The 23,652-nt window shown below is 39.3% G+C and overlaps 1 protein-coding gene across 6 annotated transcripts in view; it reads left to right on the top strand.

Annotated features, from left to right (window-relative positions):
- Positions 1-23,652, top strand: part of DPP6 (dipeptidyl peptidase like 6) — a 547,706-nt gene that overhangs the window by 408,287 nt on the left and 115,767 nt on the right. For all 6 annotated transcript variants that reach the window (XM_027686849.1, XM_027686850.1, XM_027686845.1 and 3 more), the window contains exons 5-6: positions 632-706; positions 19,807-19,859. In XM_027686849.1, the coding sequence (XP_027542650.1) occupies positions 632-706; positions 19,807-19,859 (128 nt within the window). The remainder of the gene's footprint in view (positions 1-631; positions 707-19,806; positions 19,860-23,652) is intronic.

Here is a 23,652-nt window from a genome sequence, read left to right as displayed (position 1 = left end):
AAATGGCTTCACTATACAATTGAAAAGTGGAGCAGGAAAAAGGTGACTCCTGACAAGTCTGAGATATTTTGGCATCTCTTCTTGTTAGCAAGACTTACAGCACTGCTTTTAGCAGAACCCAGGTCAGGGTGCACCTGGAAAATCTTATCACCACAGCATCCCAAAGACTTTTAACTGGGGAAAATGGAATAATTTTCCTCAGTGTTGTCTTAATTGGGAGAGGTAGTGGTGTCTCTAGATTGCTCCAGAAGCTGTTTACTGTTTGTCATTGCCTACACCGGACAGTGGATACAGAGAACAAAAGGGAATTAAGAAATTTCCATTTATCAGAGTTTTCTTCTAACTACTGCCTACAGCTGCCACCTCACCAGCCACTTTGCAGTAAGAGAAAATTCTGATTTTTTGAGATAACTGCGTGCTCTGAGTCACAATGCATTTAGTCTTTCTCTTATGTGGGTATATAGGTGCCCACATAACATTTCTGGTGTTTGAAAAAAAGATATTTTATTTTCCAAAACACTTAATTTGGCAGTATTCCTTAATTTTTAGAGACATGGTCATAACAATTAATTCTAGGTGTCATTAGCTTGAAAACAAAAACATTTATTTCAATGTTTTATTTATTTTCTAGGTCTCCCTAAAGGCCATCCGATATGAAGTATCACCTGACCGGGAATATGCACTTTTTGCTTTTAATGTTGAACCAGTAAGTAAATTAGATTTGATTTCAAAATACACAGCCAGTGGCAAACCATTTTTTTCCACTTTTATGCCAGTAAGATGATATTTCAAATTAATTGCTTCCTATGAAACAAAGTAAGAAACCCCCTCACTTAGCAATTCTGAGAGCATGTCACACTGCCATCTAGTAGAGGAGAAAGGTATAAATTAGACCGTAGAGGAAACACTGTCATTGCCAGGATTTTATACTCTTTGGGAGGGGGATTGTAAGGACATGTCTTTGCTACAAGTATTTCTCTTCCTCTTCTGTGATTTTTTTTTTCCACGGTGCCTTTTTCAGTCGCTCTATAAATTTCTTCCCCAGAATAAAAAGCTACTGTCAGTGTCTCCCACAACTGAAATAATACATTAATTATGGTGTCACCATTCCCAGTGCTGCAGTTAGGGTTGAGCTATCACTTTCATTATAAATCCTTTCCTTCAGAGGTTTAGGTATAAATCACTCATAAAAAATCACCGTTAGGTTGCTACTAAGTTCTATATTACAGTGAATTTTCTACCAAACTTCAAAAGTGAAAAGTGTAATGAGTCATTTTTAAATGATGACCAAAGAATCAAACATGGGAGAAGAAATTCTTCTGCATGAATAATATTTATATTCTTTTTCAATTCTGCTGGTATAAGGCCTGAAATATTTGAATGATAGCTATGCTGTACTACTTGGGTGAACTATAAACCCTATACATTTCATTTCCATAATCTCGAATTGCACCAATTCCTCAAAATGAAAATAACTAATTCACTAGAAACTGTAATTCTTTTTCCATAATATAAATAAAATTTTAGCTGCTAACCAAAGGAAATTTGTCAGTCCTTTAGGTAGTAGATGTTGTGGCTCTGTTGCTCATCTGATTTCTCTGCTATCATCTTTGGAGTTATTCCTGACTCAGTACTGTAAAAGTCAGGAGAACCATGCCTGGTGTTAGAAAATGTTAAAATAAAACTGTATCAGAAACTTTAGGAATAATTCATAATGATTTTTCCCGGGAAATTACAGCCGATGTGACTTCACTTACCTGAAGCTTATCAGAGTTCTAGACAGAGATGGATGGCGAAGTGTTAAGTTAATTCTAAACATGGGGAAGACAGTCTAAGGGCCACTGAGCAAGCAGAGCCTTTCCCTAAAAGCCTCTCGCTTTGTGAGCTGGAGATGTTTTGTAAAATTCAGTTCTTTTAGTGGAAATTGGCCTTTGGCTTTGGCAGCCCTGTGCCGACACTGCTCGGCTGCACTGTGCAAGTCGGAAGAGCCCTGAGGAGAAAGGGCTTCCTCAGTTCCTCTGAGAATGACAGGAAAAGGTCTATAATGGCAAAAAAATATAATAAGATTACCAAAAAAATCATGTCTAAAAAAGGGCAACGATGAATTCACTTTTTATTCTCAACCTTTATCCACTGAAAGGACTGCCCACTCAGAAAATCTGCAAGAAACGAAGTTACGGGGGCTTTTCTGACTTTGTGCCCAGCCTGTAGAGGAGTGCTTGATGTAGGCAATGTGGAAGGAGGGTGATGGGGATGGGAATGGAAAGGGATTGACTGGATGTGTTTCCCCTGCATCCTCCTCTCTGCTAGTCAGTGCTAGCAGATCTGTGAGTTTGAGGCACAGGCAAGTGTGTTTGTGGTCCTTGAGATGCCTGGCTGGAGAAAACACAGCAACACGCAGCCATGTGCCCCTTTCCTCACACCACATCTTCTTCCAGAGAGGAAAATCCAAGGTGTAAAGCTGAAAAATGACCTTTGGGAAGATTTCAGGGTGTGACTTATGTGACTCAGTGTAAGAGAAAATTGCAAACTGTTCAGATATTCATATATAGCAAGAGTTCCTGAAATAGTCCTCTGAAGCAAAATAAAACAAAACAAAACCCCCTCTTTTTTTCCTCTAAGACCCATGTTTATGGAGAAAACAAAGTTTGTTGGTTTGACTTTTTTTTGTGGTTTTTTTTGTTGTTTTTTTTTTAAGATGAAGCATACTAATAAAAAGATAGTTAGATTCATTCTTGATTATTGCATTCTTAAGCTGTGATGGGTGGCTCTTTGAGTATTAAAGTAGCAATAACTGTTAAATTACTTCTTCAGCTTTCTTCTCACTTGGTATGCAGACTGTGGCTACAAATAATTGCATCCTAGTTAGCTTTTCACATTTTCTGCATTTCAAACTGTATTCTTGGACAAAATTCAAATTATGCTGTTTTCTGCAACACAAGAAATTGATTAGTAAAGCTGTGGGCAGTTGTCCTTGTTGCAAAGTCAAAAGGAAATTTCAGGAGATGTACTGGCAAAGGGCATGTCTTTAAAGATTAATTCTACAATTTCAAAAAGGGAATGTCTTGTAATTATTGTGTACTTATTTTATAGGTGTCAGAAAGTGTTTCTTATTTTTTTTTGCCATTTGTAAGTGTGATGTGCTGCCTTTTAATTGTTTGTGGATATAAATGTGTTCATCATTTTTGTACACAGTACAGTGTGTACATTTACATATGTGTATAATATCTTAATATGCATAATGTGAATTATCATTTATCTGAATTCTGACATAATAAATGGATTCAATCTCCATTTTTAATACTAGATAGGAATAAACATCAAAATGCAAGAGCACAGTGTGTCACTCCACTGAAGTGGAATATTTTTAAGAAAAGTGCTACGAAGTAATTTCCTGCCAATAGTAGTTCCTCCTATAGTTCTTCTGTTTATTTGCACAGAAGCATCTCTGCTCAGTGTTGGTCTGGGTAACAGCACTGACACCCACACTGGAATAACACGGCACTGAACTGGCAGACACCTATTTTGCAAAGCCACTGAGGCAACTAATATGTGTTTTCCCGCTGTATCCCTTCATCATCTTAAAGGATAATGAATTAAAGCATGTTCCTTAAAATATATTTCTCCCAGGAGGCTTGGCAGGCAGCTGTGAGACTGGCGTGGGTACATTGTGGCTAGTCAGGCTGTCAGGTTTCATTGTAAATGCTTTTTTGCAGTGCTTATATTTACAGAAGTTTAATCTTTCAGGCAGCAATATTCTGGGTAAGCCTTGTGCTAATAGGGAGCTTTTCTAACCTTGAACACAGAAGATTTGTTCTTTTTCTGGAAAGGTCACAGGGAAGGCACCAGGCTTCTTTGCCTTCAAATACTCCTGCAGTTTTTCCGTTGAGTGTTTTTTATTTCTTTACACTAAAGCAAGGTGCAACCTGAGGCTGAAACAACAGGGTGAAGTTTGGGGAAAGCATCAGGGAATAAATACATCTGAAGAGAAGCTTTGATTTCAAATCATCCTTCACCAAAACAAGCGCACAGGGCTCTGATATAGGGTTTAGTCACCCCAAAACACGCGGACAAATGGGAGTTGGCTGAGGCATCTCAGCAGAAAGGGTGCAGAGGGTCAAGGCTGTCTCTGGTGGTGTCTCTTGCCCAGCACATGGCTCCACCAGCGTTGCTGGGAAAGCTCCGTGCTCCCTGCATGCCTCCCAGGGAGACACGGAGGTCTGTGGGCTGGAATCACCTCTGTGGTTCTCCGTGGTCTCCAAAAGGGATTTCTGAAATAGCCAAGTGACAAAACACCTCTTAAATCCAGTAGCATTTCTGTGAGGGACTGTGGTAGAGTAAGAGTAAAGATGAGTAAGAAAACCCCTTGTGTGGCTTTCTGTGGCAGAGTTATGAGTGGAGTTTGTGTAATGAAATAAAAGAAATAGAGGAAATAGGTGAGAAGAAAAGTGATTCTCTTGAGTGACATAGTGAGACATTAAATAGGGAATATTTAATTGCCTTTATTATGAATAAGTGTTGTCATCCTGCAAGAGAGGAAATGAAGTGGCCAGGATTATTCTTAAAGCTATTTGTTCTTCATCTCTAATTTACCAGTCCATTGCCATGTTTGTGCTACTTAAGAGCAATTACACACAGATATCCTGGCTGGTTTGTATGAACCAAACTGCAAAGGTATCTGAACAAAGTTAGGGCTTAGAGACTTTTTGCAGCTCACATTTTTCAACAGATGCTGTTACTTATTTTGCAGTTAAAGAAATGCTTTTTTATGATGCTGAAGGCTGCAAAGAATTAATGTTTGTTGTAATTAGAACTGCAGACACAACTATTATTTTTTAGAGTAGTTCATGTGGTGAGTTCAGTATTTCTGTTCTCCCTGACTCTTGCCATGTCTCTAACAGGAGTGGTGGGACCAAAGACACTTCAAAAAGACCAAGGCCAAACCATAGACTTTGTATTTAGAGTGTGAATGAAGTAAAAAAGCATTATTTACAGAAAGCAATATATTACTATTGGTTTTGCCGCTATTTCTTACTATTTCTTCAATGTCCTTCAATTCCTTCAATGACAACCTATTCCACTGGTTGTCATGTGGAATGAACAGGTTTAGTGCTTATGGTTCAATTACAACGTCATACTGCTTTAATTAGCTGTGTAAAAATTAAAATAATATAACACTTGTTATTTCCAAAACATTAATGGGTATAAATATTAATGAATCCTCACAACATCCTTTTGAGCTAGGTGATAACCATTATTATGATAAGTATGCCTCCAAAAATTAGACACTGTCATAACTATCATCAGTAATACTGCTCATATTGTAGCCATGATATTTATTACTTAATTGAAATGGATTTACCACAGCTAGAAATAGGTTTATATAAATCTGTTTTCTTTCTGTGGCAATAAATATATTTCAAATTTACTTTTTTCATTCCCACCCAATGTTGTTTTCAGAAACAGTGAAAATTATAGTGATTCCATGATAAAGTGAGCACAGATAGAATATTAGAACCATAAATAATGCTACCTGGTTTAGTGATTGCTTAATTTTTGGCATTTGCTGTAAATCAGTAGTTTATGAGTGGGGCATTTTGAAGGAAAAAGTTTATGTTTATGGTTTTTCATATCCTTTTTTCAATATGAATGCAGTTTTGAATCCTTTTTGCTCCTAAACCAGAAGGACTCCTCTACTGGAAAGCTGCACAATAAAAGGGCAGTGTTCACTGTTATTAGCTGGTGGCTAAAACTATTTTTCCAACATTTTCAAGCCTAAAGCACTGCAACTTTGTATACTTGTGAGAAATAGGTACTGTTATCAGGATAAATAATGTATTAGGATAAATCACTTCCTAAATAAAAAGAAGAAAATAAATCAGTCTTAACAATGTGCAGTTTATATTAGTTAAAATATTTTTCAGTTATTACATCTGTGCTTTTGTGTATCTTCAAGCAAAGTATCTTCTCTTTTCTCAACTCACCAGAAGAGTCATTCAGTACTTTTAGTGAGCAGAAGCCAAGTTATTAATGAATTAGTGCAACCACACAGACCAACCACTCATTAAATCTGATAATTTGCTAAATTTAGGGTCTTTTCATGAAAGCAGCATCTTCAGTTGCTTCCCATAGAATAAATATTACTAATACCATTCAGCTAATCTTTAATATTTCAATTAAATGCTCATAGTTTCTGAAAATGGCAGCATTTTTATGAGCGTGCCTGCAGGGGCTTTTGGCGAGATGATTCTGGGGCTCCAGGGCTGAAGATGTGGACCACATTTTTTCCTCCTTATTCTTGCAGATCCTGTTTGGAGTCATATTATTTTAACAGCCAAGATCAGTAGTGTAAATAACCTTGTTAAATAAAGTTCTTTTTATCCTCTTTGTAGTAGGACAGCAGTGCTCCAGCTACATTTACATAACTGAAGTTAAGGCTTGTGTGTGCAGAAGTGTTGTATTAACAAGAAAGTGATAAGAACATAGAGAAGGTTAATTTTGTGAGTGAGAGTTTACTTTGGATTTGAAACCTAAGCAGCAGCTATTGTTTGACAACATTTAGAGGCAATAATTTATTTTAAAAGGAGATTGTGGTGGGATTTTTTAATTATGAATATGATCTATTTAAAATACCCTTTGTGAAAGACAGCCTATCTTTTCTAATCTCAAACCCACCATACAGAAATTCCCTAATCTGCAATTTTCAGCAAGATAGACAAAACAGAATTTTCAAAGGCACTGGAGAAGGTTGATTCAAAAACGTTTATACACTTCCATTTGCTTTTCTGTCCAACCTGGGGGAGTGTATCTAACCCAGGACATCAGCTTTTCACTGTCACCTCGCATTGAATAAACCAAAGCTGCTAATACATGAAATCTCAGCAGCTGGGAGGTTTTCCTACCTGTGAATCTCAGTGCAGGCAGAAGTAGCAATATCTCTGTCAGACATACCAACACGCTGAGTTTCTCTGTCGTGTGTTGGTATCAGTAATTGTTTCAGCCTAATTAATGTTTGATATCTGCAGTGGCGCAGAGAGGGAGGGAAGTTTGCCACACAACTCTAGAGGGATTTATGGGTTTTCAAAACTCTATTACAGCGTTGTGCAAACACTGTCTTCTCAGATGTCCTCAGCCGTGCCTCTGACAGTGGAGCCCTTTTGATGCCAAATTTTGTCTGCTGCACATGCCTAGAAAATTACAAATTCTTGCTACAGGAGGGTGGACACACACTTTAATTGAGTAAACGTTATCAAGTGGTGGGAATATTTGTTCTTACTGCTCAACAGCCATGACTCTGTCCAGTTTTTGTCACGTTTTTTATTCAGAACAGAAATTTTTGGACACAGGTACAGGCCAGCGGAGCAATATTTACTGATGAGTTTAATCCTAGAGATCTCTTTTGAAGGAGAAACCACAGAAAATAATTTCATTGTTGCTAACTTTCAGGACCAATTTTGGACTAACACAGGGGAAGAAAACAAGTCAGACCTATTCTTTATTTTATTTGGTTTGGAGGACCTTTGTGATTCATTTGAAATCCCAACAAAGCTCTAGCAGAAACTGTGTTTCTTTATGTAGCCTGAATGGTTCTTTGCTCTTAACATCAATTCTTCTGCTTTGGTACAGCTTGTTTTAATTACAGAAAAAAAATAGCTTATACAAAGAGTTAGAGGACATTAAGAGCTTAAACAAATGAACTGCAGGGAAATTTTAGTAGTTAAGTTCCTTGGGCCATGGGGCAAGGGATTCTTATTTAAAATTGAGAGTCTGTCATTGTAACTCAGTAGAAACAGCAAAAAAAAAGGTGGACTTAAAAGACATATCCCATGTCTGCATACTTTTTCTTTATTTTCCATAAAAAGCAATGAGTGTTAGCAAAGAGGAATGTCTGGGTGGAGGATGCTTGTGTCTATTATTCATGGAAAATGTGTTTGCACCCTTAAATGCAAAGAAAGGGTGCTCACCTCATCCTCAGCAGGTATTCTTGGAGTGGGATCATCTCAACATTGAAGGAACCTGGTCTAGTAGAAGGTGTCCCTGCCCAAAGCAGGGAGGTTGGAACTAGATGATCTTCAGGATGATCTTCTGAAATGATGATCTGAGTGCATTCATAAAACACAATGTGATGGGTTTGCCCAAGCTGGGAAGCAAAGCTCTGCACAGCCAGTCTTCCTGCAGTCCTCTGTCCCCATATTCCAGTTTCCTGCTCCCTCTATAACAATGGTTTAGGTAAAACTGCACCAAATCTCAATTTCTTATCAAGTCTCCATTCCAGGGACTGTTGTTTACTGCCATTATTGCAACAAAATACTAACTGCATAAAATGCAGAGCATTAAAACCTGAGTCTGCTGACTTCAGCTGCTGTGCCACCTCTGAGCTTTAACTGCTTTCTGTTAAAAACAGTGGATTAACTCCTGCTGTTCATCTAATAATGCAGATAAATAGAGTTAGGAATAAACTAGAAGTCTCCTGTTTTGAGCTGGGGGACTTCCATAGAAATTGCTCAGACATGACTGAGTGCAAAATTATTATTTCAAACCAAGTTGGACAGCCTTGCTTATGTAGTGAAGGCCAATAATCTGTATCCTACATTTATTCACAGGCACAGATACACATCAGTAAACTGAAAAGCAAATCCACAGTTTCAGGGAAGACTAGAGTAGCATCAAAGCTCAGAAATAATTAGCCTGTCATGCAAGAGTACATAGGTATATTATGTATCGGTATCAGCTATCAGCAGTCTTCCTCCATAAATATTTTCTTTGGTAAATGAGATTTTCATCAAATAGAGAAGAGAAAATAAAAAAGACTCAAGGCAAAACATTATGATACAAAAATAACCAATTTTTCTTAGCTTACAAAAGGTTATATTTCTCATTCTGCTTCCTTTTCTGAGTGTATAGATGAGCTAACTGGTAGAGATTAATGTGCTAATAAGATTCACAAAATGCCTTAAAAATAAACTGCAATTTGTTTTTTAGTAAAGCATAGGTAAGATACTTTTACAGAGTTAGTATTTTTAGCAGTAAAATAATTGCAGTTTTCTTTCTTGCACTCTTATGGGAATCTGTCTTAGTGAAACCTGGGGGAACTTTCTTTGCTTTAAGAGGAATGAAATAAATAGTGGAATGAAAATTAATGAAAAAAAAAATTAGAACTTTACAAAGAATTCAATTCCTTGCAACATAGAGAGGCTTCAGAATTACATTAGAGGTGAGTTCTAGCTTTTTAGCATAATTTTGTTTCCCAACTTTTTAGGGACAATAAAAATCCTGTTTTGTGCTGGACTGTGATAAGTACAGGTAGTTATTTTACAATGTTAAGGAAAGAACTATATTAAAAATAGGATGCAAAATGGGAAAACAACAGGGATTTAAAAGCTTTTAGAAAGCAAAATCAGAAACAATTTAATTCTGGTGTCTATGTGGAAACATAGGAAGTGGCCTGCAGGAGTTTATAACCTAATTCTTCTGATTTCCAGTCTCTTTTATTTTTTTTTAATTTTTAATAACTGAAATAGTAAAAAAAATATATTTAGTGCCCTCTTCTGGAAAAACAGCTCCTGCTATGCAGAGCACCCCAATGAAATTCCTGTACTCAGAAATGCAAATCTTCAAACGCAAATGTTCTCTTTAGGAGTTACATGCCTAAATCCAAGGAGTATGTGGCTCTGTGTTTACCCTGAACAAGTGCCTTTTATCTCTCTGACTGCCTGCAGAACTCTGTTTTTACCAGTGCCATGTTAAAACCAGTAATTAAGGTTTCTCCTTGGGCAGCTAATGACCTAGATTTGAAAATGGAACCTTCTATTCTTTTTTCTTTTATTCTCTGTTCAAAAGAAGCTCTTTCTTGAAAAGGGGAGTGCATCATAGGGCTTTAGTCATGTCTTTAAATGCATGAGTCCTCATATTTTTATGTGCAAGAGCAGAAGAGTCCCCACACAGTGATGCTGTTGATGGCTTTCTGAAGAGATGCTCATCATCACCACAGCCCATTTACCCCTTGAAAGTTGCCCACAGTATCACAACGATAACACACAAACTGTCCTGCTGTTTTCATAGTGATTTCAGTTTATTTGCCTTATGTCAGAAAAGAGAATTGCCTCCTCCAGTGAGTTAGATCCATGTGTACATTGATATACAGCTCTGAGTCTTCTGATCTCATATGGAACTGGAAAATTAATCTTTCACTGAACGGAGAGAGGATTTTGGGCCAAGGTCCCTGACATGTATCTGAACACTTTTATTTTTTTCACATCCACTTCAGTGCTTTTAAACTGTTGCTCTCTAGTGCTCTCTGATGGTCTCATCTTTCTTCTTTCGGATTCCTTTCTTTGAGTCTTCTAAGAGTGCTCTGAGCCTAAGACCATGAAAGATTTCAATGACAGTGCTAACTTCTTTGTAGAATTCACATTCTCAGCTGCTATAGTAGAAAAAGCAATTTTTATAATTTTTTTAAATAGAAAGGACATATGTTGTGGTTCCACAGTTTCTAATTTCTGACGCTAAAGTGAATTATTTAAAAGTGAATAAATTAATTAGATATACTAAGCATTCAGCCCATTTTCATGGCTTGGTTCTCACATAATTGCTACAAAGCTGTACAATTTGCATTGTAAACTTCACAAAAAAATAGGCTTTTAGAATCTTTCACAGTCATTCTGCTCAGCTCAAGAAATGTTTCATTGAAAGAAGGCATTATCTAAAGTTTCATTAAAAGGAGTATTAAACATTGATTTCTCATGCTGGCCTTCAGCCTTCAGACTTGTAACTCCAAAGGCAATGAAGGTGAGAGTCAGTCAAGTGAATGTGAACCCTGTAAACTCGTCATTTCTATCAGCTACCCTGGGTTGCCTCTATAAACAGTGTGATCCAGGGTGTAAATCTAAGGCTAAAATAGACACCAAAGGCTGCTCAGAGGAATCATACCCAAACAGGATTTTGGCACCATTGTCTGGGAAAAGGGAGTTGCTGCATGAGATTGTAGGTGCAAAAAGGGTAAATGCTTGTAAAGAATGACTGGAGAGGTCAATGGCAGGGACATCCCTCAAGGTAGACAGCAGCAAAGAGAGGGACTCCAAGTTGCAAAGTTCGAGAGCCTGGGAAGGTATTTTGGGGAAGGATGACTATAAATCATATAATTCTAGTCTTCTTTCTAAATTGGCTTTGGGCTACTGAGCCAGGATAGTGAACAGGATGGACTTTGGGTCTGACCTAATACAGCTATTATTATGACCCCAGATATTACAAGAGAATCATGATTGTATGTTCTTCTGTGTATGGATCTGAAAGTGTTCTGTTTCCTGGGTTCGGGATAAATGCTCTCTGCTTTAAAACTTTTATTTGACCCTAGGCTACTTTTGTACTCTTATTACATAATAGTGGGTTTTTTTTCATCTTTTTCATTTTTCTTGGATATATTTTTTAGTATATGTTAGAATCACAACATTAACTATATATGAAGTCATTTCCAAGTTTCTGAACAGAGGGTGGGAAGGGAACCATGGAATTTATATATATGATGTTAATATTGATAAAAGTTTAAAACAAGATCAACAACAGAACGAGCTCATTATTCATAACCCTAATTTTTAATTCTTAATAACTTCTTTGCAGCTACTTCCCAATAACCTGAACATCAACAAGTACACAAAGGCTGGTCCGAAAATCCTACTGAGTGCTTTGCAACTGCCATTTTATTTACCAGTTAAAAATGGAACAGTTGTCCTTTAAGCCAGTGACTGCAAGGGCTTGCTGGTGCCAGTGAAGCGCTGTGAGGGACAGGTGGCTCGGGAGCAAAAGGAGGCTTTTGTAATTGCTTGGCAGGGCAGAGCTGTATTAGAGTGCAGCAGCAGTTGGCAGATTGGATTAACGCTCTCCTAGGGGTGAGAGCTGGCACACGAGCTGTATGTTAATACCTGTGGCCTAAGTGGGTTCTGGAGCTGCATTTGTAACAAAAAGAACATCCACTCTACTCCTCTGCGTCACAAAGTCATAAATCCTAAAGCCGGCCTTGAAATTCCCTTTCGGCACTGTCAGCATTATAAGGCTCTCAAAAGTGTAATTTGGAAACTAATCTTTTAATAAAGAATTATTATCACAAAACAACCGAGATAGATAATCAGTTTGTGGAAGGTGAATTAACAGCATTATCTTACAACACGGCAGCTCATCTATTACTGTGATAGGTGTTGCCATCACACTTTATTTATGGTTGTTGTGCAAACTTGAGATGACATTATTTGCAAAGGAATAACTCCTTGGCTTTGCTATTTCAGAGACCTTTGGTTTGGTGCCTGGAAAATCAGCTTCTAATCCCAGAACACCCTCTGTATGTTTGCGGGACAGATTTACATATTAACCGTGCGTGTTGCCTGCGGCACGTGACCCCATCGCAATCAGCTTGAGCTTGAGTTACAAATGCATCTAAAATGCAAGTCCTCGTGCTATGAATGTGCTGTCCCTTCCTGATGTGACCTTGATATGAGATTGTTACCTCTCTGAGGAAGCTTCTCTAGTGTGGGTAGCAGGGCATTCACAGCACTGCATGACTGGAAAGCTGTTCTGGTTGTCCTCTAAGCACCAAGGACAAGCTTATAGAGAGAGTCTCCTTCGGGCTCATATTGCCATGATTCAGTTTTCAGTCTTAGAGATTAAATTGTTAAAAGATTTGAAAAACAGAGCCATGCAAACACTCTTCCTGATGATCCACTGCCTCATGTGTTCTTCCACTCTCCATCCCTTGTACGTAGCATTTAATGTCCTTCTTCCAAATAATTGCTAAAATTTCTTCCTGGTTCTGGGCACACTCAATCGACAATCCTTGCTTTCCTGGGTATGAGTGGAGCAGTTCCTTATTCACAGTGGTTTGACTGAGATGAGGTGTGGCCCGATTATGCCTTTCTGAGACACTGACAGCTTAATGTTGGCTCTGTCATTTCCTCCGGGCAGAGTTACCCTGCTGGGTCAAGATCCTCCCCTCTTCTTTCCAAGAAAAATGGTTTCTTCCCATAACAAGTCTAAAACATGTATTCCCCAGGTATATATCTACCTCCCTTTTCCCAGACATTAACTTACGTTAGTTCCTCTGGAATACAGAGACGGTTATAGCAGAGGCAACCAGTTGCCAAATGCTCTGTATGTTGATTGATCCAGAGACCCCTTGTTCTTATCACCTTTCTTGCTCAAACCTATTTTCCCCCCTTTCTGCCCTTTCCTGAGCTCCCCAGACTGTCCTGGAGTGGCACAGCACTCTCAGTGTGCACTTTCTGTGATTGTGGGCATATTACACATGTGGCTGATCAGCTGGATGTGGTGCAGTGGGTAAGAGCATCCCAAATCAGGTGTTTGATGACAGCTGTGGGTTATTGGCTGCCAGCTGAACTGATGCTCAGGAAATGCTCGTTGATAGCATTTCATTATGGTTTTCTAATTTATTAGAGGATGAAGAGAAATGGGCAGTGTTTCTTGGAGGGCTGTACAAGCAGGTTGACACACAGCATGAGACTGTGTTAGAGGTACATTACCGGGAAGTGATAAAGTATAGAGGGATAATTCAATGTAGGGACAAAAGAGAATATGCTGTCTCAGAGGAAAGCAAAATAGGTGAGTATCACAATGAATTTAGAAGGTGAGAATGTGTAAGAGACCTCAAATTATATGACTTTATTGATTTGTTTAGTTCTTGCAAGCAATCAAGCTTCACTAAGTGTAGGGTACAGAATACCAGTATGGATTTTGGTGGATTTTTTTTTTTATTACAGTGACACAAAAGGAATAGATATCATGAGGTTTTTGAGAGAATCTAATTCCAAGCTGGTTACTATGGAGCACCTATTAGCAATAAATAGTGATAATACTTTGCAAAAATAATTGGGCTGGGGAGAATGCTGCTGACCAGTCTGTGTCCCCTGATAGAAAAAATGAAAAGACCATTACCTAACTATGCCTCAGCCAAAGTAATCCCTTATGCTCTAAATCACAAATTCATTGGAGAATGAAGTACAGAAATTGAGCAAAACATTACCCAGAAGTTGGTGGTCAGTGACAGGAATGGGTTTTTCATCCCTTTGCAGGGCTGGTTCAACACATAAGGCAAAAGGATTTCTTCTCAACAGAAGAGAAGGGTTCAAACAAACTGATGGTATTATAAAAAACTTTGATCAAGACAAATGATGTTGACTCATTAAGTGAAAATTTAGTCTTTAACATTGACTTTCCTCAACAACACAGAAATTCTACGAACAGATACAGCGACGTGCTTTAATTCTCCAGAGAATACTGTAACAAATTATGGCAGTGAGGTATTTTTAGTCAGGTAATTATCCTTTTCTCTGCTGGAAGATTTGTATGAATGACATAGTTGCCCTGTAAAGTTTACACCATAATTGCTTGTTGGTGACTGACCAATAGAAAAATCCTTGTGACAGTGTGGCAGTGACTTAGGTCATCCTTTCCTGTACCCTTTACATACACAGTATGTCCATGTAAGTAGAAAGAAACACAACCTCTGGCTGATGTTTGCTTGTTATTTTCCTCCTGAGCTTGTTTTCTCCACCCTTTCATGCCATTGTTAGATAACAGGGTACCAAAAACGTGATCTCTTTGCCAATGCATAGCATGAGCCTTCCTGCATTCTATTTTATTCTCTTTTCCCTCTTAATTTGTCAGTTCGGAGACTGGTTAAATATCACAGATATCAAAAGCCAAATGGCAAAGCATCTTCTACCTGCATATTCTGCATCACAGCATGAGTTACTGCTTAAGGGTGCCAGGATCATTTTGAAAGGTGGAGTAGGTAATTATGTCAAATGTTTGGGATTATTCAATTGGTTTGACATTCATATGTGCATTTGGGGATTTGTCTGCTCATAGCACAGGTAGGAAAATAGGCTGTATAATCGACTTCCAGCTAATGTCTTTTTAGAGACTCTTTGTGGGAAACCCTTTTAATGGATCTGGCAGCTCCTGTTTCACCAACCACTTGTGCTGTATTTTTACTGTCTTACTATGGAGTAAAAAAGGAGATAGATTACAAAGACAACTTGGGTCTGCTAGGAATCCTGAGGGGCTCTATTATTTGGAGATATACTTTATTGTTATGGAATAAAAAGCTACCTTTTGCCCAGGTAACTCCTGAGTGCTTTGTGATTAATTACATTGAAATATATTCTTGCTATTTTCAGATTTTAGCAAACTGTTGTAGAGTTTTATTTCCGATGACTATTTAGAGGGTTCATTTTTATTTGGGGGTGCTGGGATGAATTTTTGGATGAAATATGTGATTCCTGAAAAAGAAGAAAGGCACCAAACTTTAGAAATTTTGTATTAAGCCTTGCAAAATGCTTTATAACACAGTTTACACTTCCACCCTGCCCTGTAGCTGTTCCCTTATGAGCTCTAAGTTTTATGGGGGGTTTTGTGAGTTTTCTGGGTAATTCTTTAATGTAAATAACACTAACCTGCATGAAGGGCCAGGTGGCTCTATGGAGCCTTTTAGAAAATGGATGCAAAGCACGTTTTATTCCTGTATTTTCAAGTAAGTAATAATCATGAGATGACAGCAGCCAGTCCACCTGGGTTTTATCTCAGATCCATGAGCTGTTTTATATGCTGAGTGATAAGACCCTAAATTAACTGTTTTGATAGAACAGGCTATTGGAAGATGAGTGGATTGGGCTGATTTGGGGAGCCTTCCTCTAGGGGCTTTTCCCCCCTTTCTTTGCTTGTAAACCTCTTGAAAGAAGGTGCCTCTTCTTCCTATTGATTCAGCACCTTGTCACGCAAACATAGAAGAAAGCCTTTCCATAAATGCTGGTTACTGCTGGTTCTAGCAGGGCATCAGCCCACAAAATGTGACAGAAAATGACCAACACAGAAGGTGGAAATGTAAACCAAACTCTTCCTTTCTTTCTGATGCTAGTGATAAATCCTCAGCAGGTAGTGTTATCTTTCATACCAGCCAAAAGACACTGAAAACCCATTTCACATTTTTTCTGGACTTATGTCATATATTTCTGCATTGCTTTTGTGCAAGAACAAGAGCTATAGATTCTGACATAAAGTGTATGAATAGTAACAACTATTCATACATATTCCAGATCATATTCCAGATCATATTCCAGATCATATTCCAGATCCATTCTATTCTTAAATAACATATAGTTTCTATTTCAGTAAGCGCTGCTGAACTAGGACCTGTATTCTTACAGCACTTAAGCAAGTGCTTTCAAGGAGACATTACCACTCACACCATACTTGGCTCTGTGGTAATAGAGTACAGAAATTTCTTCTTCCATGTTATTTCTGTGTCTTGTTGGAACCACAATTTCCTTATTACTTTGGAATTTGGTGGCATGGGAGAGGCAGGTGCTCTTCTCTGCTGCTCTGTGTGCTGCAGTGTTTCCATTTCTGCTGTCATCTGGTCAAGTCCAGGTTTCTCCTGTTGGTTGCGTAAAATGAGGTCAGTGGCTTCACAGAAAGGTGTTGTCATATGCAATTAGTTCTGTATTCTTCTGAAATTTAGAGAGATAATTGCCTTTCCAAGACTTCAGTGGGAACAGATAGACCCATCTCTCAGACCCTTTATGCTTTCAGTGTAAACATGCACCTGTTGCAGAGAATGATGTAGACTGAAAGTAAACAAAATCTGTGCTGTGACCTGGGATGAGAAGCCCAGTGGGAGTGTTTCTGGCACCGTGGTTTTAGTATAATGACTTTTACAGCACTTGTTGGTGACAGCTGGCATGGGAGCTTCTGTGACCCAATTTTGGTAATACCTGGAGCCCTCCAGAGCCACCTCAAACCTGTTCTAACTTATGCTGATGGGGTGACTTGGCACACCAAGCTACAGAGCGAAAATGCTGCCGAAAACTCTGCTATCCTCAAATATGCCTCTGCACTGAGAGGACTTGTATGCTTCTGGGATCCGGCCAAAAATCAGGGATAAGAGCATCAAATCAGTGCAGTGGTTTTTACCACATCCTTTGATAGAGAAGGGCAACACAGAGAGTTAATACAGCTATTTTTGTTGGCTAATTTTTAAGCACTGTCCAGTGTCTGAGGCCTGGCTTTGAATTTCAGAAGAATGCTCATCTCTTCCCTGCATTTTTCCCTATTGTGGGGTTTTCCTACTGGTAAGGGAATAGCCTAGTTCACCTTGACCCCAGCAGAAATTTTAGTTGTGATATTAAGCAGACATAGTCATCCTCTCAAAAGGTTGAATTAACTTTGTTTGGTTTGCATATCTAAGAGGAAAGCAGCCATTTCATTTCTCAGAAGGACATAAATTATGTTTCTCTTGGATTCTTGTCTGCTTAGGAGGGTTGCTTGCAGTGTGTTTTCCAAGTAGGTTTGAAATAGTAAGGCTGAGAAGGACTTCTGAGCTGTGTGCACTTGTGTTCTTCACAACTGTAATGATAATAAATGTCTGATCTTGAAATCTTTGCTCATACAAGCAGTTCTTGTTTTTATGAGCAAACCTACTGATTTTAGGGATTTATTTGAGAAAGCATTGCTCCTGTGAGTGAACTCTGCCAGCTGCAAAACTGAAGACTGTATGCTATAGCATAGCCGGTGTGAGATTATTTTAGAGTCTGGCCAAAGACCAGAGATGACGACAAATGACATCCACAAAATAAAGGAGTTCTCTGAGTGTCCCACAACTTTTTCAATCCTAAACTATTTCAGCAAAGAAAATATTTTACCTGTCTCCATTAAGGGCTCTGAGACAGCTCTGAACTCTCCAGCATGGCTATAGGACTCTGTACCAGATGCCCTGCTCAAAACTTCCCTGGATGTTTCTTTTCCCTCCAGCCTGCCACATTTTTCTGTTTTTACCTGAAGGCATCTGTTCATACTCATTTTTGGGGCTGGCTTATGTCTCTGATATCTGACAACAAAGCCTGGCTTATAACCTTGAATAACAGTCCTGGCCTCAGATCAAAATTTATATATCTACATCATTTTCTACATCCTAATGCCAGGATATTTGAAGACAAAAGTAGCTCAGTATTTAGTGACAACATTTTACCAGGTTTTTCAGATCTATAGACAAATTTAGTCCTCCAGTGCTTTTTCTTTAAGAAATGTATTGGTTTTAGAACTCCATCAAAGCGGGAATAAACACTAAGGCCAGATGCATCAGCCAGGTCTCAGGTATCAGCATTATAAGATTCAAGAGCTCTTTGGTATGATTGAATGAGGGTGAGAAAATGGTAATTTATTTGACATCAGCTGAAACAGGTGGATCTAGAAAGGACACTTGTACTAAAATAAATGCTAGCTTGTAGTGAATTCCGATTTTATTATATTCCTAGACCTTCCCTGATATCAACACACAGAGAATCACCTTGAGGGAGGAGTCTTTATGGACCTGAATGCCTAAAAGGAAATAGGATTTTGGGATATGACCTCATGATGTCCTTGTAATAAAGGGAGTGAACTGCACAGGGAAGAAGGGAATCACATCAATCTGGCATCAGTCTCTGCATTTCTTCCATAAAAATCCAGTGTTTTCACCTCTATGCCTGTTTTTCAGGGAGCTAATTCAGAAGTGTGAGGATTTAGTGTTTGGACTCAGATTGCAACAGAGAAGTTTGTTTTGATATGAATGATGTGCCTTGTGTTTTCCTGTCTCTTTACTGAGGCCCCAAAACTTGTAAGCCTGTTATAGACACCACTGTGCAGGCTTACCCTCAAGAGTGATGGGTAGTGAGTCATGCTTACTTGTGATGCTGGTGAAGTGCTTGGGATGGCCCCTGCTGAGGCTGGCAGCATCATCCAGGACATCTCATCTCATGGTTTCTTGGCATAAAAAAAGAAATACTTGTGCAAAAACATAGGAACGTAGGAAAAATTATTTTGATCAGACAAATTTGAATGGTGAAGCAAGTATTCAAGAAGTTTCTCCTTTGTCTGTTAGGAGATTGATTTATTTATTTAGTAGCATACAGTAACAGAACAGAATTGCAAAAGTGCTTGCCTGTATAAATTTGTATAAAGTGATTCATATTTAGACCTTTCACACCAGGGCCCTGACTTCTGTGTTGTTCAGCATTGCCCACCTTGGGCAATCACTGATCACTGTTAGAGACTGTTCTGTCACTAGTGGAAAATCAGCAACTCTTAAATCGCTGACATTGACTCTGTTGTTATTATTTACTACTTAGAAAATAAGTAATAAACTCTCCCCTCTGTGCTGAGCTGCTGTGCAAGCTGACCAGCTCCTCCCCAAGGCCCAAAGAGCACAGATTGGTATGAACATGCAATTTAGCAGGTCACAGAAACACGAGGTCAGCTTTATACCCTGAGTCGATACAGTTTTATTTGCTGACTGACAGGGGTCTGACAGCCCTCTCTGAGATCAGCTAGCATCACTCCCTGTTTCATTTATGTGGAAATAAAGCAAAAAATATGCCTTATATCCCTGTTGTGTCTAGTTATAATGATGGAGAATGTCTCCAGCTGACCAAGGTGTCCTCATTAATGACTGTTCTATATTTAGCCTTTGCAGAGCCCGTGTGCCCCCAGTTTAATCAAAGACCTGGTAGCCATGGTAACGACACCGAACGTCTGGGTGTATACGATTTGCCAAACACTGTATAAAGTGCAAAATGAAAAGAACACACAACAGCTTTGAGTGGATTAATGTATTGTTCTTTTTTGCTGTAGATTTTGAAGTGTTTATAAGAGCTTCCCAGCCATTTATGCCAGATCATTTTTGTAGAAAAAGAGCCTTATTAACACAGGTGTCAATTACTAATCTCTTTTTTCTTTTGTTGTCTTTTTCTTAATTTCATTTTGCAGGTGTATCAGCATTCATATACAGCGTATTATGTCCTCAGCAAAATACCTCATGGGTAAGCAACTTTTCAGTGTCTTCATTTTAAAACTCAGCCATTAAGAATCCTGCAAAACAACATGTATTGTGACAAATGGTTTCCAGTGACAGCCCTTTGCAATGGTCTGGCTTTCAGCTGCAGCATCCACTGAGCTGTGTGTTGTGCAAAAGATGACAAAGTCTGGAAGCAGAAGTGGTCAGCTTCCCCAGAGAGTCAGACTACATGAATTTCATAATCCAAATTTCAAGTTTTTGTCTAGAATACAGATGAGGTGGCGTCTGGCTGAGAGCCGTGGTGGCCACTCACCAGAGCATTGGAGAAGAGAAAGCTCCAGGGAGACCTTATTGCAGCCTGTCAGTGTCTGAAGGGGGCCTGCAAGTCAGAAGGAGAAGGACTTTCTACAAAGACATGGAGTGACAAAACAAGGCTTCAAACTGAAAAAGAGTACATTTGATATTAGGAATAAATTATTCCTGAGAGGGTGGTGAGGCACTGGGATGTGTTGCTCAGAGAATTTGTGGATGTCCCATCCCTGGAAGTGTTCCAGGGGCCAGGTTAGATGGGTCTTTAAGCAACGTGGTCTCATGGAAAGTGTCCCTGTCCATGGCAGGGGATTGGGATTAGATGGTCTTTAAGGTCCCTTCCAACCCAAGCCATTCTATCATTCCATGATTCTTTGATTCTTTAGCATTGATTTGTTGCAGTTTTTTAAATCCCCCCTTTCTATGCTTTGCCTTCATGGGGCTGCAGGCTACCTGTGGCTCCAACTCCATCACCCCACCACTCCTCTCACCTGTGTTATTTCTTTAGAATTTAGCCCTTAGTTTCTACCTTCTTCTCACTTAAAAGATACTTAAAAAAAAAAAAACAACAAAAAACCAAACATACAATTTAAGCACTGGCCCAACAGTCAGGAGTGGGATGCCACCATACCAATAAGTCACATGTAGGCATATGATGGTACGTGGTGTTTCAGAGTGACATTTCCACAGAACCAGTGGATATGCAGAAGTTACACAGCAAAATTCCTCAATTCATTGTCGTTAAATACAAAGCTAAAAGCCAGGAAGCTGGTGCCAGGTTGTGTGTTTTAAGTATCTTAGTGGCAATAGCTGTGCAGAAATGGTAAAAAGGGACAATATAGTTGTGCTCTGCCATTTCTGTAGAGCGTTGTGCATGATTGTGGTTGTAAAAAATATCATTTTAGTACTTGCTAAGGTTCTTCACTAAGTTGCCCTTATTATACATTATGGCTAAACAGATAGTAGGTGTTTTGGATCTTTGCAATAGATGGCAAAACATGCAAACCTTAAAAAAGTCTGCCTGGTTTATGCACAGGGTGATCATAGGATTACCAGATAAATCAGGATGGAAACACTCTTCCAAGGTCCAACCTCCTGCTCAGAACAGGTTACTAGGAGCTTTATCCAGATGGATTTTGAAAACTGGCAGGGATGGGGACTGCACAGCCTCACTGGGCAATCTGCCCTGCTGCCTGACTGTCTCATGGGGAGAAAGTTTCTCCTTGTATCCAGTCTGAACTTCCCCTTTTAGTTTCTATCCACTCTCCCTCACCCATACTGCTGTATTAAATGGATTGCTGTGTCTCTGATTTAGGAAAACACTGGATCACGTCCTAAAGTCCTGTTGATTTCTGCCTCCATGGGCCAGGGCTTTGCCCCTGGGAGAAGGCAGGATCCTGGCCATGCCTGTGTGCCCAGTGTTTCCTATTGTTTTCTGTAGGCAGCTCCCACTGTGCCTGTATACTGTGGATCAGCAACCTTTTCCCTGGGCAGTCCTCAGGGGAACTAGATTTTTTTTACACAGGTGTGATGTCTTAAGAGGAAAAGTCCTCGAAGTCGGACACTGCAACACCTACATTTTTGATTCCCCTGTCCTCTTTCGAATGCAGTTTCTTTTGTATAGTAACCAGTGGGTTTAATGATGGAGTACAGAGATACAATGGCAAGATATAAAGACACCTCTCAGCATTTTTTCGTCATAAAAATACTAGCTACATTCAGATTTTCCTCAAGGATTTGTCTCAGAACACTTGTATACACACACACACACACACACACGTGCACACACATGTGCACACACACAAAACCAACAGGAAAAAAACTGACCAACCAATGAACCAACCAACCCACAAAAAACCTGCAACCCGACAAGAAAAAAAAACCTGAAAAAACAACAACAAAGCTAAAATAACTTCCTTTGGCTTCTGTTTAGTGACGGGGAAATAATACTTTGTACAAAAAAGTGTGTACTAGAGACATACATACTTTAAAATCCGTGAGCCCTGGAGTTCGTGCAGCCTGCTTCCCTGCAGCTTGCAGCTTCTAATTGACTCACCACAGAAAATTATGAGCTTGAGGTTAAATTGTTTCCATATATGGCTGGAACACGGGAATTAGGAGATTTATCACCATTAACCATGTTAACGCTCTAGTGTTCATGTGGGATGCTCTAGACTTCAGTCTCTTCCCTTCCCTGCCTCAATTTGGTCTTTGGTTTTTGCTTTTATTTTTGGTTTGGTTTTTTTTGTTTGTTAGGTTGGTTTGATTTTTCTTTGTTTGTTTGTTTGCTTTGTTTGAGTTGGTTTGGTTATTTGTTGCTTGGTTGGTTAGTTGATTTGGGATTTTTTTCCCATGAATTTACTCAATTTATTTATTTTTTGAAAACTCCATCTTTCTGGCAATGTATCTGAGAAGTAGCTTGTGGGTTGAAAGGGTGTTCAGCAACAGGATGAAGACCCAGTATGAGCACATAAGCTTTGTATCTCCAGCAAACCTGCTAAGAGCAGAAAGATTTGACTGACAGCACAGTTCTATTCCAGACAAAACAAAGGTGGAAAAAATAGAAGTATCATGCATAGTATGTATTAGAAATGCTAAAATAATAACAATACAGTGGTCCAGCTGTCTTCTACTACTGCATGATCTTTGTTTGTCCCTGACAACCAGCTCCTTGTTCCTCCCAGCATCAACTTTATTGCACACTCAGCCGTGGTTCCCCTTGCTCTTCTTGTTTGGTTGGGCAGTGGTGCAGGGGGTTGGGTGAGTCAGGGGAGAAGTATCCAGCACAAGAGGAAGATCTGGAAAGTGAGAAGGTACCAGAAGGCACACTGATGTGTCAGGCATTGGTGTCCCCACAGCATGATGGATCAGGAGACCATGAGCAGGAAAGGGTTGGAGGGATCACATACACAGGCATTGCAAACCATATTGTCCAGTAACAATTGCATTGATCTTTCAAGTGCATGTGAGTGGTGGAAAGGGTGGCACGTTACCATGTTCCTGGAATTTGAGTTCCTATGGAGTTCTGCTTGTATTTTAGGGTGATACATGAAGACAGAGGACAGGTGGAGCAGGTGAACATGATGTAATAGGTGGTGAAACACATCATTTGAAAGTAGAACCTCTGCTGGATGAAGGGGTAAAAATCTCTTCATCACCTATTTCATATTTAACACAGGAATATTGCTCTGATGGATGCGTGTGGAGGAAGGTTGTTAAGGGCAGGACCAAGCACACTGACACAGCACAAGTTTGACATTCAATTCAGTTTGACGTTCCAGATTCTTTGGTGACAATGAAATTTGCAATGCACAAGCAGCATCCTTGCTCTCCACCTGACAGTAATAGGAGTGTCAAAATTCTGCACTGAGTAACAACCTCTTCACCATTTTTACAAACTTTTTCATGCATTAATCCTCTTCTGCAAGTAGGCACCACCATTATACCACATCAGAGTGTGCCCCTGGCCCCTTTGCATACTTCCAGCTCAGCGGTGACTGCTGGTGAAC

This window comes from Neopelma chrysocephalum, unplaced genomic scaffold (genome assembly GCF_003984885.1).
Source record: "Neopelma chrysocephalum unplaced genomic scaffold, ASM398488v2 Primary Assembly neopelma1_72, whole genome shotgun sequence".
In the NCBI taxonomy this organism is placed as follows: domain Eukaryota; kingdom Metazoa; phylum Chordata; class Aves; order Passeriformes; family Pipridae; genus Neopelma; species Neopelma chrysocephalum.
The sequence above is the reverse complement of the archived record's forward strand: the minus strand, read 5'-3'. Positions and strand labels throughout refer to the sequence as shown.